Below are 20,933 nucleotides of genomic sequence, written 5' to 3'. Positions count from 1 at the left end.
AGAGAGAAACATTGGTTCATTGTTGTACTTACTTATGCATTCATTGGTTGACCCTTGTATGTGCCCTGACCTGGGATCGAACTCACAACTTTGGCATATCGGGAAGATGCTCTAATCAGCTGAGCCCCACCAGGGCTTTAATGAATGAATTAAAGGACTTTTTATTTCAGAATAAGGAGCTCTCAAATAACTTTTTGTTTCTAATTTGTTTGATTAATGCTAGATTTTTCTCAGGGGTATATAGAAGTTTCAGTCCTAGGTCTCCTTTTGTTTGATTATTTTTAGTGTCACACATTAAATTAGTAATTGAATTGACATACTCTTGTTATATTGTTAATGTGAGAATGATTATTTTCCACTGTTTAATTTACTGCATCTATGTATAAAGAGTGTTATTGTGATGTGCTTTCACAATGTTATCCTGTAATCTGGATGTTTGACCCATTCATTAGCAATTACTCCATTGAATTGGAAATTATTTTCATCAGAGATCTTTTAATAAATGTTTATTTGTTATATATGTGGCACATATTTCTTTGAAGTATTTTTATCTCTTTCCCTGGCAACTTAATCTGAGGGATTGGCAGTGAGAGCCTATTGATCGTTTCTCCATTACAATAAACAGGCAGAGTTCAATTTAAGAAGCACTGACCTTTATGCCCATAAATTAAAGTGAATTTTAAGTCCAGTAAAAGTAGTTGCAGTGAACAAATTAGCCTTTAACAACCCACTGGTAATATTTACTGTCTGTTTATCTGAGTAACAGTGTGTTTTCTTTGACAGACTTGGTTCACCACAATTTATTGGAAAGACTCATTTTCATTGATGCCTAAAGATTTCTGACAGAGAAAGTAAAGTCCTTTTCAGTGTAGATTGTTTTTTATAGGGCTTAAAATTTTTGTTTGCATTTGATAAACATACTCATGAATATCTGCTTTTCTACTGGAGCCTGTTTATTGTGCTAAGGAAGCACAAGGTTAGAAAAAAATCTGAATCTCCTTTGGGTTTCATTCCCATAAGGATGAATTATATTATCAGCTTATCTAGAATTTTAAAATATGGAAATTCCCATGAATTAGAGTTTCTTACATTTTCTGGTACCTTTATTATAGTTATTAATTTATTTCTCTTTTGCTCTTGCTATTCTTTCTGTGTCTGTACAGGGACATGCATTTTACATATTATATTAAAATGTTTCAGACATATATGTTAAGTGTTCTTTTTTATTAGACTTGATTATCTGCATATTAACTCTGTTTTCTCCCTAAAGAATTGATTTTTACAATGAAGGCACAAGATAAATTTTCAATTTTATGCCTTTAACTTTTGAAAAGTGAAAGTGAAATTAATTTATAAATGAATTTTTATGTTCAGGAACTTTATTTTGCTGATAGTTAATAAATTTCATTGATAATAAATAAACAATTAATACATGTTCTTTATAAAAATTCCCCAAAGTGTAGAAATATATAGAATAAAAATATCTATTTATAAAAGCCTAAGCTTTGATGTACACTGACCACCAGGGGCAGGTACTCAACGCAGGAGCTGCTGAGCTGCGGTCACTTGGCAGTGGCGGTTCTCAGGTGACGCACCCAGAACCAGAGAGGAGGGAGCCCGATTCTGGGGTGTGTCACCGGAAAACCGCCCTCTCGCAATCTGGGACCCCTTGGGGGATGTTGGAGAGCCGGTTTCAGCCCCATCCCTGCAGGCTAGGTCAAAGGACCCCACCGGTGCATGAATCCGTACACTGGCCTCTAGTCAGTCTATAATAATTTAAACTCTATTTGCCCTTGAACTATCCTGCCACTATGGTATATCCTTGATAGAATTTCTACAGGGAACAAGTTATAGTGGCGATGGAAGGTATTGCTACCTTAAGGAAAAGACCCACTCCCATTCCAAGAATAATTTATTTAGCTTCAATTTTGATGAGCTTTTTCTTTGTAATCTTGACATAATCATTTGATGAATTGATTCTTTCTCCTTCTCCAAAATAAACTCTCTATGTAATAGTAGATGTAACTAGAAAAAAAATGACAATGTTTTTGAAGTGATAGATGTCCAATACTTTAGTCTCTCTTCTGCTACCCATGATTTAGGGTAAGAAGTGAAAAGAATTGGCCCAAAATAATGCAATATAATCTCTAATCCAAGAATTATTCTTAAAACTGTTTTTTGTTTCTTTCCCAGAGGAGAAGCCAAAACCAGATCCAGTGTTAAAGTCTCCTTCCCCAGTGCTTAGGCTAGTCCTTAGTGGGGAAAAGAAAGAACAACTGGGCCAGATGTGTGAGACTACTGCAACAGTGTCCATACCAGAGCTTCCTCTGCCTCCATCACCAACTGCTGTTTCTCCAATTGCTCGAAGTTCAATTGCTTCCCCTACTTCTGCTGCTCTTAGTAGCCAGCCAATATTCACCACTGCTCCAGATGACAGATGCGACCTCTCCTCCTCAAAAGAAGACACAGTTCCTGTACCCAACCCCACATCTTGCACAGAAACATCAGGCCCTTCACAAACTGATGTAATTGATGATGACATATGCAAGAAATCTTGTAGTGTAGCTCCTAATGATATTCCACTGATTTCTAGTAATAACCTAATTAATGAAATGAATGGAGTTAGTGAAAAATTACCAGCCATGGAGAGCATTGTGGAATTAGTAAAACAGGAGGTGTTGCCATTGACTCTTGAATTGGAGATTCTGGAAAATCCCCCAGAAGAAATGAAAGTGGAATGTGTTTCAGCTCCCATCACCCCTTCTACAATTCCTTCCTTTTCTCCATCTCCTCCAACTCCTCCTGCTTCTCCTCCTCCCACACCAGTCATTGTTCCTGCTGCTGCCACTGATGTTAGTGCTGCTGGTGCTCCCACTGCAGTCCACAGAGTCTTAGAAGAGGATGAGAGTGTAAGAACTTGTGTTAGTGAAGATGTAAAAGAGATTCAGAACAAAACAGAGGTAGAAGCAGATGGGCAAACAGAAGAGATTGTGGAGTCTCAGAACTTAAGTTCAAGAAAGAGCCCTGCCCCAGGTAAGCTATTCTGCCATTAATTATATGCTTGCTGAACATAAAAAAGAAGCAGTATTTGAGTTATTTTTTAATTGGCTACTTTCCTTGACTTCCAGAAACATCAAATGAATGCTGAAATTCCTAGTCTGATTTCTTCAATGGTGTATTTATGTTTTAGTGCAGCCTGCACAAGAGTTGCTTGCTCCATTGTATAAAAATGCAAATGAAATTTCAAATATACAAAATGCCTCCAAGGTATATGTCACTCATCGTACATGTGTTTCTTGTTTTTATTTTTTTGCCTTGTTCATATGAATCAGTTCCTCAGTGGTTAATTTTGTTGCTTTGGGGCTGGAAACCAATTAAAACTTGCATGGCCTGTAGTCCCTAATCCTGTCTCCTCAGAATTTTAAAACCTAGTCTATCCAAAACTTAAAGGAACTCCTTTATGCAAGACCTCTTTAATCCTGGATTTAGGAAAATAGCTACCAGAACGTTAAAGGTTTATACCTAGTTCTAAAAAATAAAAATGCTCTCTTTGATTGACTTGCAGATAAGTTTAATGCTCTTCCATATTTTCTTTTAAAAGTTTTATTTTCTCCTGTGATTATCATTATTATTTTGTCATTAATATTATCAATGTATTGTGTTCTTCCCAATTCAAAATTATTTCTTTTTACTAGACCATCACCTAAGATCTTAGGAACTAATCATTGGGTTTTTATAATTTTAATCAAAAGTTATCTGAGACTTATCAACTACTCAAGTTATTAGCACATAGAATATGGCTTTTAACAAGTCAGCATAGCCCATGTTCTGCAACGTTGTCCTACAGGTATAACTTGCTTTCTCTATAACTGTCAAATTAAGTTAAACAATTTGACAATGAGTGCTCCCCAGCAGTTGATCTAGATATGCATTAGGGAGGTTTTAGCCACCAACATCCCCAGTGTTGTCTGTTTTTCACTCTCTGATAGAGAAGCTTGACAAGTCAAAAACCTGATCCCTACTTTTAAGATGTAGCTTTCCCATCCAGCTCAATTTTTGAGGCCAATTTCCTTATGAATGTCTGTGGAAGGTTTCTGGTTTCTTGGAACAGTAGAACATCTAGTTGAACACAGTAAACCAGAGCAGAAAAGTAAACAATGCAAGGCAGTTAGGACAGGGAGAAACATCATAAATGTTTGTAAATCACCTGTTTCCTCAACAGACTGGCTTCCATTGGCATCGGTATTCATACTGCCATCACTATCTCAGGAACTATTTTCCTTTAGTAGGGTGATTTTTTTTTTTTTGTCAGTCACTCTTTGAAAAAACAGTCTTGGTTTTGGTATGGTTATAGGTGAATGGCCCCCCAAAGATCACTCGTTTGTTGGAGAACTGATTTGTTTGACCCTTCATTGTTTTCATACACCTACCTGTGAGTTGTCATTCAATAACTACTGATGTGGTAGTTCCACAAATAGGAGAGGCTAGTAAGAACAAATTTTAAATGAACATAACAAAGAAAAACAAAGCAATCACATGGAATTCAAGTTAAAGATACAAGCCATACTTCAGAACTGAACTAAGTGTAAAGCAAGACTGTACCAAAGTCATACTTCCAGACAGTCATTCTTCTTATAACCAATTTGTCCGATAAATGGCCTGATGTCGCAAGGCAGTGTTCATGGATAAATGGACAAACAGATTTTTGGGTCAAGTAAACTTCATACTATGGTACATTTTTTTGAAATGCAAATACTCTTGGAATTAGTAATGTAAGTTACCAGTACCTTAGTGAGAGGATATATAGATTCTTCATTATAAACCAGAGTTTAGCTAGAAAAGAAGAATTTGTCTTTTGCTTGATTAGGGGTGAGGTAGAGGTTAGTGATTTCAGAAAGTAACATGTCTTGGCATTTTTCTATTTTCATGATTTTTTTACCTATAAATGTATTTTAAAGGAACTGGAAATTGTGTAATTTCCCTTTGTATCTTACGCTGCTCAAAACCCAAAGTAAATGAACCTTAAGAACCCATGTAACTCTAGCATTTTTTTAAATTATGAAGCTACCAGAAACATTCCTGACCCTCACATTTCTCTACAAATATTTTGAATGTTATGCCACAAACGTTAACAATGAAAATTTTAAATTATTCTTTTAGATATGTCCACCTGAAATTGTCATATTTTTTTTTATTGTTTAAAGTATTACATATGTCTCCTTTTGCCCCCAATTGACACCCCCCTCCACGCCCACCCCGAGGGCAAGTCCCCGCAGGCCCAGTGTCCGTGTCCATTGGTTATGCTAATATGCATGCATACAAGTCCTTTGGTTGCTCCCTAACTGCCCCCCTCCCCCACCCCTTGTCTCTGGATCTATTTTTGTTTATCAGTTTATGTTGATCATTATATCCCACATATGAGTGAGATCATGTAATTATCTTTCTCCAACTGGCTTATTTTGCTTAGTATAATGCTCTCCAGGTCCATCCATGCTGTTGCAAATGGTAAAAGTTCCTTCTTTATAGCAGCGTAATATTCTATTGTATAGATGTACCACAGTTTTCTAATCTACTCATCTGCTGATGGGCACTTACGCTGTTTCCAAATCTTAGCTATTGTAAATTGTGCTGCTATGAACATAGGGGTGCATATATCCTTTCTGATTGCTGTTTCTGGATTCTTGGGATATAGTCCTAGAAGTGGGATTACTGGGTCAAATGGGAGTTCCATTTTTAACTTTTTGAGGAAACTCCATAATGTCTTCCACAGTGGCTGCACCAGTCTGCATTCCCACCAGCAGTGCAGGAGGGTTCCTTTTTCTGCACATCCTCTCCAGCACTTGTCGTTTGTTGATTTGTTGATGATAGCCATTCTGACAGGTGTGAAATGGTACCTCATTGTCATTTTGATTTGCATCTCTCGGATGATTAGTGACTTTGGGCAGGTTTTCATGTGTCTTTCGGCCTTCTGTATGTCCTCTTTTGAAAAGTGTCTATTTAGGTCCTTTGCCCATATTTTGATTGGATTATCTTCCTTTTGTTAAGTTGTATGAGTTCCCTATAAATTTTGGAGATTAAACCCTTATCAGAGATAACATTGGCAAATACGTTCTCCCATGCAGTGGGCTTTCTTGTTTTGTTGATGGTTTCTTTTGCTGTGCAGAAGCTCCTTAGTTTCCATTGCCCTAGGAGCTGTATCGGTAAAGATATTGCTACGATATATGTCTGATATTTTGCTGCCTATGGAGTCTTTCAAGATTTTTATGGTTTCCTATCTTACATTTAAGTCCTTTAACCATTTTGAGTTTGTTTTTGTGTATGGTGTAAATTGGTGATCTACTTTCATTTTTTTGCATATATCTGATCAAATTTCCCAGCACCACTTATTGAAGAGACTTTCTTGACTCCATTGTATGCTCTTGCCTCCTTTGTCAAATATTGAGCATAATGGCTTGTGTCTATTTCTGGGTTCTCTGTTCTATTCCATTGGTCTATATGCCTGTTCTTGTGCCAGTACCAGGCAGTTTTGAGAACCATAGCTTTGTAATATAGCTTTATATCTGGTATTGTGATCCCTCTAACTTTGTTCTTCTTTCTCAGGATTGCTGTGGCTACTTGGGGTCTTTTTTTATTCCAGATGAATTTTTGGAGAGTTTGTTCTAGGTTTGTGAAATATGCTATTGGTATTTTAATGGGGATTGCATTGAATCTATAAATTGCTTTGAGTAGTATGGACATTTTAATGATGTTGATTCTACCAATCCATGAACAAGGTATGTTCTTCCATTTGTTTATGTCTTCCTCTATCTCTTTTTTCAGTGTCCTATAGTTTTCAGAGTACAGGTCTTTTACCTCCTTAGTTAAATTTATTCCTAGGTATCTTAATTTTTTTGGTACAATGGTAAATGGGATTTTATTTTTAGTTTCTCTTTCTGTGACTTCATTATCCTATCTCAGTGGTCAGCAAACTCATGAGTCAACAGAGCCAAATATCAACAATACAACGATTAAAATTTCTTTTGAGAGCTGTAAACCGACTTCTGTGCATGGGCCACGAAGTTTCAATCGCACTATACATGCACGCCTGCACGTGGTATTTTGTGGAAGAGCCACACTCAAGGGGCCAAAGAGCCGCAGTTTGCCGACCACTGTCCTATCTAATAAAAGAGTAATATGCAAATTGACCGTCACACCAAGACACAAGATGGCCACCCCCATGTGGTCAAAGATAGCTGCCCCCATGTGGACACAAGATGGCCGCCACAAGATGGCCTGCAGAGGAGGGCAATTGGGGGTGACCAGGCTGGCAGAAGAGGGCAGTTGGGGTAGACCAGGCCAGCAAGGGAGGGCAGTTGGGGGGGACCAGGCCTGCAGGAGAGGGCAGTTGTGGGCGATCAGGCAAGCAGGGAGAGCAGTTAGGGGTGACCGGGCCAGCAGAGGAGGGCAGTTGGGGAAGACCAGGTCAGCAAGGGAGAGCAGTTGCGGGGAGGGGGACCAGGCCTGCAGTGGAGGGCAGTTGCGGGGGGACCAGGCCTGCAGTGGAGGGCAGTTGCAGGGGGACCAGGCCTGCAGTGGAGGGAAGTTGGGGAGGACCCAGGCCTGCAGGGGAGGGCAGTTGGGGGTTACCAGGCCTACAGGGTAGGGCAGTTGGCGGGGACCAGGCCTGCAGGGGAGGGCAGTTTTGGGCGATCAGGCCAGCAGGGAGGGCAGTTAGGGGTGACTGGCCCAGCAGAGGAGGGCAGTTGGGGGAGACCAGGTCAGCAGGGTTGGGCAGTTGCAGGGGAGAGCAGTTGGGGGGGACCAGGCCTGCAGGGGAGCGCAGTTGCGGGGGCCAGGCCTGCAGGGGAGAGCAGTTGGGGGGGTCCAGGCCTGCAGGGGAGCGCAGTTGCGGGGGCCAGGCCTGCAGGGGAGGGCAGTTGGGGGGCACCAGGCCTGCAGTGGAGGATAGTCGGGGGGGAGACCCAGACCTGCAGGGAAGGGCAGTTGCGGGGGTCCAGGCCTGCAGGGGAGAGCAGTTGGGGGGCACCAGGCCTGCAGGGGAGGGCAGTTGGGGGGACCAGGCCAGCAGGGAAGGGCAGTTGGGGGGGACCAGGACTGCAGGGGAGGGCAGTTGGAAGCCAGCATTCCTGGGTTGTGAGAGGGATGTCTGACCGCCCGTTTAAACAGGCAGTTGGACATCCCTCAAGGGGTCCTAGATTGGAGAGTGTGCAGGCTGGGCTGAGGGACACCCCACCCCTTCCCCGTGCACAAATTTTGTGCACCGGGGCTCTAGTTGGTGTATAAAAAAGCCATAGATTTCTGGGTGTTAATTTTGTATCCTGCTACATTGCCAAATTCATTTATTAAGTCTAGTAATTTTTTGATGGAGTCTTTGGGGTTTTCTATGTACAGTATCATGTCATCTGCGAATAAGGACAATTTTCTTTTTTTCCAATTTGGATGCCTTTTATTTCTTCCTCTTGTCTGATCGCTGTGGCAAGCACTTCCAGTACTATATCGAAAAGGAGTGGTGAAAGTGGGCATCCAGTTGTCATATTCTTAATGACTCCAATCTTATTTGCACTTACTCATTTACTGTACCTTATTTACTTTGAGAGGTTAGTAAATCATAACAATTTAGTGTAAATATAGTCTTTTGTTGTTGATTTTGAGAGTAGTTCTGATCACTTCACCTGAGGATGAAACACTTTAAAGCTGACATCAGAAATCATTTGCTTTCCACAGGTGTGATGCATAAAAATACACAGTAGTTGATACTTATTTAAAGCAGTAATTAAAGTTAGACATTATGGGTGTGGTCCCTCCTCTTTGTTGGAAAACACTTTCTTAGAACTAGTCTTGATCATATTTCTGACTGGAGCAAAATGCAATTCTGGATGCATCGGTGTTGAAGAGTAAGCCCCATAAAATGAAAATTATGGGTATTTATCTTCAGTGTATTCTGAAAAGCCAGCACATTCAGAAATAAGCCAGACTTTTGATTACTTCATTTATATATCACTGCAATAATTAAATGTGCCAAAATCTATATTAATTGGATGATTTCTTAAAGTCTTAGGAAGTTGTATTATGATTTCTGTGTATATTTGGAGAGGAAGGAAAGAGAGTTTCAGAACTTGTGGGAAAAACATCCCCACTCATCATCCAGGAATTCATTTTTTTTAAATAAATCTTTATTGTTCAGATTATTACAGTTGTTCCTCTTTTTTCCCCCCATAGCTCCCCTCTACCCCATTCCCACCCCACCTCATGCCCTTACCCCCCTTCCACTGTCCTCATCCATAGGTGTGTAAGATTTTTGTCCAATCTCTTCCCGCACCCTCCACACTCCCTTCCCCCTGAGAATTGTCAGTCCACTCCCTTTCTATGCCCCTGATTTTATTATATTCACCAGTTTATTCACTTGTTGATAGATATGTATTTGTTGTCACTTTGTTGTTTATAATTTTAATCTTTACCTTTTTCTCCTTCTTCCTCTTCTTAAAGAATACCCTTCAGCATTTCATATAATACTGGTTTGGCGGTGATGAACTCCATTAGCTTTTTCTTATCTGTGAAGCTCTTTATCTGACCTTCAATTCTAAATGATAGCTTTGCTGGGTAGAGTAATCTTGGTTGTAGGTTCTTGCTATTCATCACTTTGAATATTTCTTGCCATTCCCATCTGGCCTGCATAGTTTCTGTTGAGAAATCAGCTGACAATCATATGGTTACTCCCTTGTAGGTAACTAACTTTTTCTCTTGCTGCTTTTAAGATTCTTTCTTTGTCTTTTGCCCTTGGCATTTTAAATATGATGTGTCTTGGTGTGGTTCTCTTTGGATTCCTCTTGTTTGGGGTTCTCTGTGCTTTCTGGACTTGTAAGTCTATTTCTTTCACCAAGTAGGGGAAGTTTTCTGTCATTATTTCTTCAAATAGGTTTTCCATATCTTGCTCTCTCTTCTTCTGGCACCCTCATAATTCAGATGTTGGTACGTTTGAAGTTGTCCCAGAGGCTCCTTATACTATCTTCATATTTTTGGATTATTTTTCTTTTTGCTTTTCCGGTTGGGTGTTTTTTACTTCTTCATATTTCAAATCTTTGACTTGATTCTTGCGATCCTCTAGTCTGCTGTTGGATCTCTGTATATTATTCTCTATTTCAGTCAGTGTATGCTTAATTTCTGATTGGTCCTTTTTCATATCCTTGAGGGTCTCACTAAATTTCTTGGAGGTTTCTAGAAGATTCTTGAGTAACCTTATAACCATGGTTTTGAACTCTAAATCCAGTAGTTTGCTTTCCTCCATTTCTTTAATTTGTGACCTGTTTCTTTGTCTCCACATTTTGGCTGCTTCCCTGTGTTGATAGAGTGGCTTTGTGTGCTAGGTGTCCTAAAGGGCCCAGTGGCTCAGCCTCGCCAGTCTCCTGAGGTGGATACTCTTGGTGCACCCCTTTGTGGGCTGTGTGCACAGTCTTGTTGTAGTTAAGCCTTGATTGCTGTTTGTATCACAGGGAGAAATTGACCTCCAGACCAATTGGTTGTGAGGACCAGTTGTGTCTACAATGGAAGAACTGCTGTGCTAGAGACATCCTAATGGGGCAGTGGGGCTTTGGTGCTCACTGAGTCTGCCCTTGAGTGTGTCACTTATGGGTGTGAAGAGTTGTAATCTGGTATGGTCTCACACTGACCACTGGGTACACTGGCTCTTGTATCTCCAAGGAGGTGCAAAGTCAGCCACTGCCTGAGGCCACCCAACAGGAGCTACAGAGAGATCTGCAGATTCCTCCTCTTTGGGGTTTGGAAGTGCCCAGATGAGGCCCAGCTGTGAAGCAAGGCAGGCTGCTACTGCTGGGCCTTAGGCCTTCTTTTGGAAGCTTTGGAGCTCTTTGACCCAGCTGCAGTTTGTTAGGTTTTAGGCTGCAAAAGGACAGGCCATTAATTTGCAAAAGCCACTGTGCACAGCTTGGGTGGGGTTGTAAATTGGGTGGGGCGGGGTCCCAGGGTATCATTAGGGTGGAGCAAACCGCAATGGCTGCCAGTCAGCCGTGCACTGGAGAAGTCCCCGGGTCTCTGTATCCCGTGGCCCCGTGCAGGAACAATGATCACTGTGAGCACCTCTGAGAGAAAGCCACCCTCGCATTCTGGCCCGATGCCAGACAGTCCAGTTTCTCCCCGTATGAGTCTGGGTCCCCAGAGTCTTGCCCGGAACTGGAGTTCAGAGCAATCGGGAGCTTGTATCTCCCTCCCAATTGAAAAAAACAACAGCGCACCCAGTTGCCAGCCTGTTTTGTGTGCGCCTCCGCACCTCCACACCTCCTACCAATCTCAGTGCTTTTTTTCCCCTTCTAGTTGTAGAACTTCCACTCAGCCAGCTTTCCCGTGGTTCTGGATGATATTTGTTTTGTCTTTTAGTTGTAGTTTTGATGTGGTTGTGAGAGGCGGCAAGTATAGGTGTTTACCTATGCCGCCATCTTGGTTGTTTCCTAGGAATTCATTTTATACAATTTCTTGAATGTATATAGTGTAACATGAACTTTTACACTTTTTAAATGGTAATTTATTTTTTATTATCTGTTTGATATAAAACTATTATTTGAAATTCTTTTGTCAGAGATTTGTAATCTTTCAATTTTATCTTCTGGCACTTGCTCACAGTACATTGTTTCTATATTTTATAAATTTGTTTTATTAACTCATCATTAGTAAATTTTCCTGGATATAGACTTAGGACAAATCCTCTCAAAGCAGGTTTGTCTTTATTTAACACATATCTTGGAACTTAATTTGAATTTATAAATCTCTTTTTTCCCTCTTTCTCTTTTTTTTAATAAAATGTAATTGTTGAAATTTTTATTATTGATTTTAGTGAGAGAGGAAGGGGTAGAGAAAGGAGGAGGAGGAAGAGGGAGAAACATTGGCGTGCTTCTCTTATGCACCCCAACCAGGGACCAAACCCACAACCTGGGCATGTGCCCTGACTAGGAATTGATCCAACAACCTTTTAGTGCACGGGATGACACTCTACCAACTGAGCCACATTGGCTAGGGCCTAGATCTCCTTTTATACCCACAAAGTGAGAAGACATTCTGTGTGGATACTATTTTTCAGGATGGAACAGTCCCTCTCCACCTGGTTGACACCAAACATTCTTCCTTGTCATTACTCTGTGTTGGTTTACTAGTTTATTTTATTTTATCTACATTTTCACTGAGGCTATCACTCTCTTAGGAGTCTCAGAGCTTTTTGTGAGAATCTCAATTCCAGATCTTCACTTTGCAGGGATTCAAGATCTCAAATCTCCCACATGAATATTAAAATGTAAACTTGGTTATAGGGACTGACACAGCATCCCATGTCCCCAGGAGTTTATGTAGTAGCTGTAGCAATAGTAGCAACTGATCTTGTTTATGTGGCTTCCTGGAGTTTTCTTTATAGTGTTGTACGCTCAGCTAAGATTGAGGAATGGTTTCCAGATTCTGTAGGTTGCAAGATGAGAGATTTATTTCTCAAATGGAGATATGATTTTATGTTTTGAGTAATACTAACAAAATATTGAACCATATAGCCAATCAAATTGATGTTCTTTCTTTTGGTTTCATTTTACCTTAATATAAAAAGAATATAATTTAACTCGGGAAAAAATGCTTTGATAATAACTCTTGATTTAGTCTCTCCAGTAAGAATATTGAAAGTACTTTAAAAGGAATAAAATATAAGTGAGCATAAAACTGGAGGAATAAAAGTCTTTCAGTTTCAGTAGATTAACCTGAAAAAGACTCATTTTTAAAACCATGACCTGACAGTCAGCAACAGAAATAGGGAATTACACATTTATTTTTGCCTTCACTTAACTTCTGAGAACTATTTGAAATATCCCTGGAAGATTAAGTTGCTGGGGCCAAAAATAGATCACCAAAAGTGTCCCACAAACACAATCCCTCTCCTAATGTACAACCTTATAATTTAACTTCTCATATTCATCTAGAGCAGGAATGGGGAACCTTTTTTCTGCCAAGGGCCATTTGAATATTTATAGCGTCATTTGAGGGCCATACAAAATTATCAACTTAAAAATTAGCGTGCTATATTTGTTCAAACATTTAATTAACTCACCCCTAATGCCTTGGCAGGACCAGACCAAATTATTTCTTGGGCCTTATACGGACCTTGGGCCAGATGTTCCCCACCTCTGATCTAGAGAAATATGTTCTGGAACCTTTGAAACAGGACTTCCTTAATATAGTCCTGGTTCCACGTCATTTATCAAAACCAGCAGAAACTTCAATTCCCCTTTTCAGAGGTTTGAGTCTGAGTTATCCTTAGGGATAAGTAAATTAAAATTATTGGTTTTCCCTGCCGTGTGTGTGTGTGTGTGTGTGTGTGTGTGTGTGTGTGTGTGTGTGTTATTAATCCTCACCTGAGGATATTTTTTTCCATTGATTTTTAGAGTTGGGGGTAGGGGGGGCATCAATGCAGCCAGACCTTCCCTGCCTTGTTTGCAAAAAAATATTTTTAACAGCCCTGGCCGGTGTGGCTCAGTGGATAGAGCGTCGGCCTGCGGACTGAAGGGTCCCGGGTTCGATTCCAGTCAAGGGCATGTACCTTGGTTGCGGGCACATCCCCAGTGGGGGGCGTGCAGGAGGCAGCTGATCGATGTTTCTCTCTCATCGATGTTTCTGACTCTATCCCTCTCCCTTCCTCTCTGTAGAAAATCAATAAAAAAAAATATATTTTTTTAACAAAACTGCCTTAAAAGTAAATTTCTGGCCTGGCCAGCATGGCTCAGTGGTTGAGTGTCGACCTATGAACCAGGAGGTCACAGTTCAATTCCCAGTCAGGGCACATGCCTGGATTCCAGGCTCTATCCCCAGTATGGGGCATGCAGGAGGCAGCTGATCAATGATTCTCATTATTGATGTTTCTATCTCCCTCTCCCTTTCTCTCTGAAATCAATTTAAAAATATGTATATGTTTTTAAAAGTACATTTCTGCTATGTCATTCCTACTTTCAGTTGCCTTCCACAGTGAAATCTTAAGCATTCTCTGGAGAATACTGGTGCTGGGTCAAATTCTACCTTTCAGATGCTGCAAAATGAGCCCAAAACACCTCATAGTTGAGCTTACTAACAGGCTCAGGTGCCAAGCCTTCTGGCAAGCACCTTGCACTGTTCCTTCTTGCCTCTTCATTTGATACACACTTACCCACTATTTACAGTAGTTCATTTCTTTGCAACATGAGCCCCAAAGTTTCATTCATTGGATGTTAACTTAGTCATGCATATCTCCATGAATAGACATAGATTCTTTGTTCAGAATTTTCTCTTCTTTTTCTCAGACTTAGTAATGAATCTATGCAAAAAGAAACCATTGTATTTACCTGCTTCCAGACAGGGTAATCCAGACAGTTTAGGGGAATGCCATTCTTTCAGGCAAAAGGGAACTATTTTCAGGAAAACCTAGCCTTGCTAAAAGCTTTCTCTTGCCCTGACTGCTGTGTCTCAGTGGTTAGAATGTCGGCCCGTGCACCAAAGAGTTGCGGGTTCGATTCCTGGTCAAAGGCATATATCTGGGTTGCAGTTTCCATCCCTAGCCTCAGTCAGGGCAGATGGGGAGGCAACCAGTCCATGTGTCTCTTACATTGATGTCTCTCTCTCTCCCCCTCCCTCCCTTCCATTCTCTCTAAAACTCAATGGAAAAATATTCTTGGGTGAAGATTAATAATAAAAATAAAATAAAAGCTTTCCCTTTCTCCAATGTCCATCTTGACCTTGCACACAGTCTTGAGGACTGTTTTCAATACCTTTGACTAAGTAATTTTCCCTACTAATGCAGAAAAATCTCTAAAAGGCATTTCCTTAGATATATATCTTTTCTCCATTTTCTTTTGCTTTCTTGATAGTACTTAATTAGTTACAATCATAATAAAGTCCCCTTATTTTGTTTACAAAGCTTTTTCTCAGACATCTCAAGTGTGAATTTTATGATTTAAGCAATTATTCCTGGGATATAATTATTCTTAATTTGCTAATAACAAACATAAGCCATGGTGTAGTAATTTGGGTTTCTCAGGGTCACAGGAAGAGTTACAACCCAAGCCTTTCTTTACCTCACATTTATATTATTCTTTCTGACATGCTTTCCACATGGCTATAAAGTTCTTTTCACATTTTCAGGATTTAGGAATTAAACGATTTTGCTTGTGACGCAGATTCAGAGGGAGATGTGAAAGTCACCTGTTTCAACCACAAATAGTAATGAGTTACTGGGCGATGTTATTGTTTTATCGATGAAGAATCCAAAAATCCCTGCTCTAGTTGTATCTTAGAAAGTTTTAAGTGCTGTAAAAGTAATCAAGCAGGGGAAGAAATGCTGGGAGGGGCAGCAGGTTGTACTTAAATAACATGATCAGAGGTGTAGGCCTCAGTAGAAGATGAGACTTGAGTAGAGATGGAGGAGGATGTTTATGCCACTCCTTTACCAAAATCTGTGATTTTTCTCATGTTTTTCCTTTTGAAAAATAGTGCTATACCCCATCTCTCTATTCTTAAATTACAGTAGACTGAATACTCCTGGACAAGATCATACCACTGTGAATGCAAATGCCTCTACAAATTCACATTCACCCCAGCTATTTTTTTATGACCTTGTTATAAAATCATGTACTCAACCCTCCTTTCCCTCAGAAAATGGCATTTTATCTTTCCTCGTTAAGAAAATTGAGTGTCCTGAGAATACCTTTTTCAACCTTCTGCCCAAGCTATAAACCCGTCTTTATCCAAACTTCTTTTGTGTCTATTAGCTGTTCCTGGTAGTCTTGTGTGTGTGTACTGTCCCACTGTATACTTCTCAGTATGAATACTCTAAACTCACTTCCTCATCTCATGCAAACTTTTCAAAAAGAGTCAACCATTCCTGCTTCTACTCTGTGTACTGTTCAACTAATATAATCTGACTAGAGGCCGGTGCACAAAATTCGTGCACGGGGGGAGTGTGTCCCTCAGCCCAGCCTTCACCTTCTCCAATCTGGGACCCCTAGAGGGATGTCCGACTGCCCGTTTAGGTCCCGGTAGGATCGGGCCTAAACGGGCAGTCGGACATCCCTCTCACAATCCAGGACTGCTGGCTCCCAGCTGCTCACCTGCCTACCTTCCTGATTGCCTCTAATCACTCTGCCTGCCAGCCTGATCACCCCCTAACCACTCCCCTGCCAGCCTGATTGATGCCTAATTGCTCCCCTGCCAGCCTGTTTGCCCCTAACTGCCCTCCCCTGCAGGACTGGTCACCCCTAACTGCTCTCCCCTGCAGGCCTGGTCCCCCCCAACTGCCCTTCCTTGCAGGCCCGGTCACCCCGAATTTCCCTCCTCTTGCCAGCCTGGTTACCCCTAACTGCCCTCCCCTGCAGGCTTGATCGCCCCCAACTGCCCTCACTTACAGGCCTGGTCCCTCCCAACTGCCCTCCCCTGCAGGCTTGATCGCCCCCAACTGCCCTCACTTACAGGCCTGGTCCCTCCTAACTGCCCTCCCCTGCAGGCCTGGTCCCCCCCAACTGCTCTTCCTTGCAGGCCTGAGTCCCCCCCAACTGCCCTTCCCTGCAGGCCCGGTCACCCCGAATTTCCCTCCTCTTGCCAGCCTGGTTACCCCTAACTGCCCTCCCCTACAGGCTTGATTGCCCCCAACTGCCCTCACTTACAGGCCTGGTCCCTCCTAACTGCCCTCCCCTGCTGGCCATCTTGTGGTGGCCATCTTGTGTCCACATGGGGACAGAATCTTTGACCACATGGGGCAGCCATCTTGTGTGTTGGAGTGATGGTCAATTTTCATATCACTCTTTTATTAGATAGGATAGAGGCCTGGTGCATGGGTCGGGACCAGCTGGTTTGCCCTGAAGGGTGTCCTGGATCAGGGTGGGGGTTCCCTTGGGGCATGGGACGGCCTGGGCGAGGGGTCTGTGGTGGTTTGCAGGCCGGCCACGCCTCCTGGTGACCCAAGTGGAGGCCCTGGTATCTGGGATTTATCTTCTACAATTGAAACTTTGTAGCCTAGAGCAGAGCCAAGCCTTCTGCTCGCTCTGTGGTGGCAGCCATTTCTGTTGGGATTTATTTATCTTCTATAATTGAAACTTTGTACCCTAAAGCGGAGGCCTGGGCCGGCCAGGGCAGGCGGAAAGCTTGGCTTCCTCCATCTCCGGAAGCAACTCAAGCCTCCTGCTCTCTTCAGCTCTGTGACTGCCGTCGTTTTTGTTGGGATTTATCTTCTATCATTGAAACTTTGTAGCATTGAGAGGAGGCCTGGGCCGGCAAGGGCAGGCGGAAAGCTTGGCTTCCTCCATTGCCAGGGAAACCCTAGCCTCCCTCCTGCTCTCCGTGGCTGCAGTCATCTTGGTTGGGTTTATTTGCATATTCGCTCCTGATTGGCTGGTGGGTGTAGCGGAGGTATGGTCAATTTGCATATTACTCTTTTATTAGATAGGATTTACGCTCCCCACATGCTAGTTGAACTTCCTCAGCAGGATTGCAGTGTACATACGTTTTAGCTTATTGGTCTTTTTATTGCATTTAACATTATTGATTGTTCTTTTTTTTCTTTGATAGTTAGAATTGCTGAGTATAATTTATATGCAGTAAAATTCATGTTTTTTAGCATTCACCTCTGTGAATTTTGACAGACTCAGAGTCATATAATCACCACCACAGTCAAAATATAGAATAGTTCCATTGCCCAAAATATATTCCCTCATATTTGGGTCCTGTTATAATTGTTATTATTCAAAATATTCCTCCTCCATGATTTCATCTACTTTAATGGTAGGTGGCTTCCAGTGATATTTACTGATGACTTCTAAATTTTTATCTCCCATCCGAATTTCTCTTCTGAGCTTGTCTTATATTACTAAGTGCTGCCGATTATCTCCACTTGAAAAACCCACGTCATCTCTGACTCAACATGTCCAATACCAAACTAATCACTGTTTCTCTAAACCTGTTCCTTTATCTCAGTGGTGCTGGTTCTAATTAAGCCAAAATCCTGAATCTGCTGATGATGGACTTCTCCCTTGAGTTGTTTTTCTCTCATATACAGTCACCTAACAGGGTTCTCTGATTTTACCTGTTGTTAAATTTGTCCCTCTTTTTTTCGTCCTACCACTGCGTTAGACCTGCACTTCTACGTGGATGCCCCTTATTTGCCTGTCTCTAGTATACAAGTTCATTCTCTACCAAGCAGTCATCTCTTTAAAATACAGGTCTGGCCTTATCACGCCTCTTTCATGTATTTGCTTAAACCCTTCAGGGTAATAGGTGGCAGGGGGGACATTCATCTTTAAGATAAACTGTCGCCTGGCTGGTGTTGCTCAGTGGTTGAGCATAGACCTAAGAACCAGGAGGTCACAGTTCGATTCCCGGTCAGGTCACATGCCTGGGTCGCAGGCTTGGTCCCCAGTAGGGGGTGTGCCAGAGACATCCGATCCATGATTCTCTGTCATCATTAATGTTTCTATCTCTCTCCCTTCTCTGAAATCAATAAAAATACATATTTTTAGAAAGATAAATTGTCAACTTCTCACTTTTATTACAAAATCTTGTTGTATTTAGTAATAGCAGCAGTTTTCTGAGTATATATGCATAGGACATGAATGTAACTTTTGATTTACTTGGTTAACCTGAACACTAGCAGTAAAGTGTAGTGGTCAATATTAAGGCGACAGTCTGACATTTTTTAGTCTTAGCCTTTCCCTTTGTCTCTCTGTGATCTCTGGCAAGTTTCTTAACCTCTCTTGAGTGTGTTTTATCATCCAGAAAATAAAGAGTATTTATTTCATAAAGCTGTAGTTAAGATGAGCACTTAGCACAATGTCTGACACATACTAACTATTCAATAAATGTTAAATATACTTCTATTTTCAACTAGCATTAAGGGCTCAAATGTTTCCTTTGAACTTTATTAATATTACACAGAATAAATGGGTGTCATGATCTCTGCCCTTAGGAATTCATAGTCCAAAGAAGAGAAGCTCAAGAATATGATACCATCTGAAAAGTTCTTAATTAAATCCTTAATAAATTCCTTGTGAGATGGTAGAAAATCCCTTAGAGTAGTCCCTATGCGTGTATAACTTTGATTAAACTTGAATCCTCATTGTTACTTAATCTTCACAATGATAAGACATATCTCGAGGTGACCTCTGCTTTCATTTGGAAGGGGGAAGTTCTGCTTAGAACAGTGAATTCTAAGGAGAGTCTGTACCATTGAAAATTTCAAGGCATTCATTAAAATAGAGGATAGAAATAACATTCATTTCCTGTTTAGGTCAGGAGTAGGAAATTAGGAAGAAAACTAAAAGGAATGGAGGGGTTGGGGAGAATGAAAAGGATAGCCAATACACTTAAAATGGATGTAAGTGTATAGGATGTGTGTGTGTATATATATAAAATAATGGACTATATGATTAAGCCATAAAAAGGAATGAAGTACTGATACATGCTACAATTACAGGGTTCATGAATGAGCCTTGAAAACATTTTGTCAAGTGAAAAAGTCACAATAGTATGATTCCATTTAGATGAAATGTTCCAACTAGGCAAATTCTTAGTGACAGAAAATAGATTAGGAGTTACTAGGAGTTGGGGGGAGAACAGAGTGGGGAGGGAGTGCTGATGGCTGTGGGGTTTCTTTTGGGGGTGATGAAAATGTTTTAAGTGAGATAGTGGTAAGGGTTGCATAACTCTGTGCATTTGATATAAACCATTAAATTATATACTTAAAAAAAGTGAATTTTAGTCCTGGCCAGTGATCTCAGTGGTTAGAGCACCAGCCTAGCACCGAAGGGTTGCAGGTTTGATTCCCGCTCAAGGGCACATACCTGGGTTGCAGGTTTGATCTCTGGTCCCAGTCGGTGCAACCAATCGATCTCTCTCTCTCTCTCTCTCTCTCTCTCTCTCTCTTTCTCTCTCTCTCTCTCTCTCTCTCTCTCTGTCTCCCCCTCCTTTCCTCCCTTCCACTCTCTCTAAAAAGTCAATGGAAAAATATCCTAGGGCAAGGATTAACCAAAATAAAAATAAAAAGGTGAGCCCAGCCAGGGTTGCTCAGTGGTTGAGGATCGACGTATGAACCAGATCATCACGGTTTGATTCATTTTTGGGGGCACATGCCGGGCTTGTGAGCTCGATCCATAGGGGGGCCATGTGGTATGCAGACAATCAATGATTCTCTCATCATTGATGTTTATATTTCTCCCTTTTTTTTTTCCTCTGAAATCAATAAAAACATTTTGTAAAAGGTGAGTTTTATAGTCTGTGAATTACATTTCAATAAATCTTTTAAACAATATAAATAGGACTGTGAGTGGTTGTGCTACCAGCATTCTATCAGAGACATCAGCCTAAGAATTTCATGCTAAAAACCCTAAAGATAGAAATGAATCAGGGTAGGAAGGTTATAACTTAGAAATTTAGGAAGTAAGTTTCAACAAATGCACCATAATCAATAGTGTCAGGCATAGAGGAATGTTAGTGTGCCACCAAAAATCAAATTGTCTTTTGAGGCATTTTATGTCTGATGTATTTTGTATTTATTCTATTTTGTTATTTTACTGTTACATGTTACCTGAGTAGTGAATGCACCACTGTAGTAACCATTCTAGGGGCATTGTTTGATGTCACAAATGTGGAACACCCACTGAGCTGGGAAGCTGGGTGTTATTTATGTTTAAAATACATAAGGAGTCTGTTCTAGAAGTAATGATTCTGCATTTCCTTTGTATATAACTTAGTTCTTTTGCCTCAGTTGAGCCACCATCTCAAAGTCCTCCAACTATGAATAGTTTTCATTTATTCAACAGTTATAAGTCCCAGAACTCTCATAATTTAGTAATTATTATAATCTTTTAAAGAATTCAAGTAACATTTGAGTAATAATTGAAATATTTAAATCAGTATACTTAGGGGGATACTCTCTT

At 40.9% G+C, this 20,933-nt stretch overlaps 1 protein-coding gene across 9 annotated transcripts in view; it reads left to right on the top strand.

The window, feature by feature from the left end:
- Positions 1–20,933, top strand: part of EIF4G3 (eukaryotic translation initiation factor 4 gamma 3) — a 270,009-nt gene that overhangs the window by 159,442 nt on the left and 89,634 nt on the right. For 8 of the 9 annotated variants that reach the window (XM_054720419.1, XM_054720417.1, XM_054720413.1 and 5 more), the window contains one exon: positions 2,194–3,033. In XM_054720419.1, the coding sequence (XP_054576394.1) occupies positions 2,194–3,033 (840 nt within the window). Of the gene's footprint in view, positions 1–2,193; positions 3,034–3,128; positions 3,287–20,933 lie in introns of those variants that run through there. The other variant, XM_054720418.1, reaches the window with a different exon arrangement.

The sequence above is a fragment of the Eptesicus fuscus genome, chromosome 9 (assembly GCF_027574615.1).
Source record: "Eptesicus fuscus isolate TK198812 chromosome 9, DD_ASM_mEF_20220401, whole genome shotgun sequence".
In the NCBI taxonomy this organism is placed as follows: domain Eukaryota; kingdom Metazoa; phylum Chordata; class Mammalia; order Chiroptera; family Vespertilionidae; genus Eptesicus; species Eptesicus fuscus.
The sequence above is the reverse complement of the archived record's forward strand: the minus strand, read 5'-3'. Positions and strand labels throughout refer to the sequence as shown.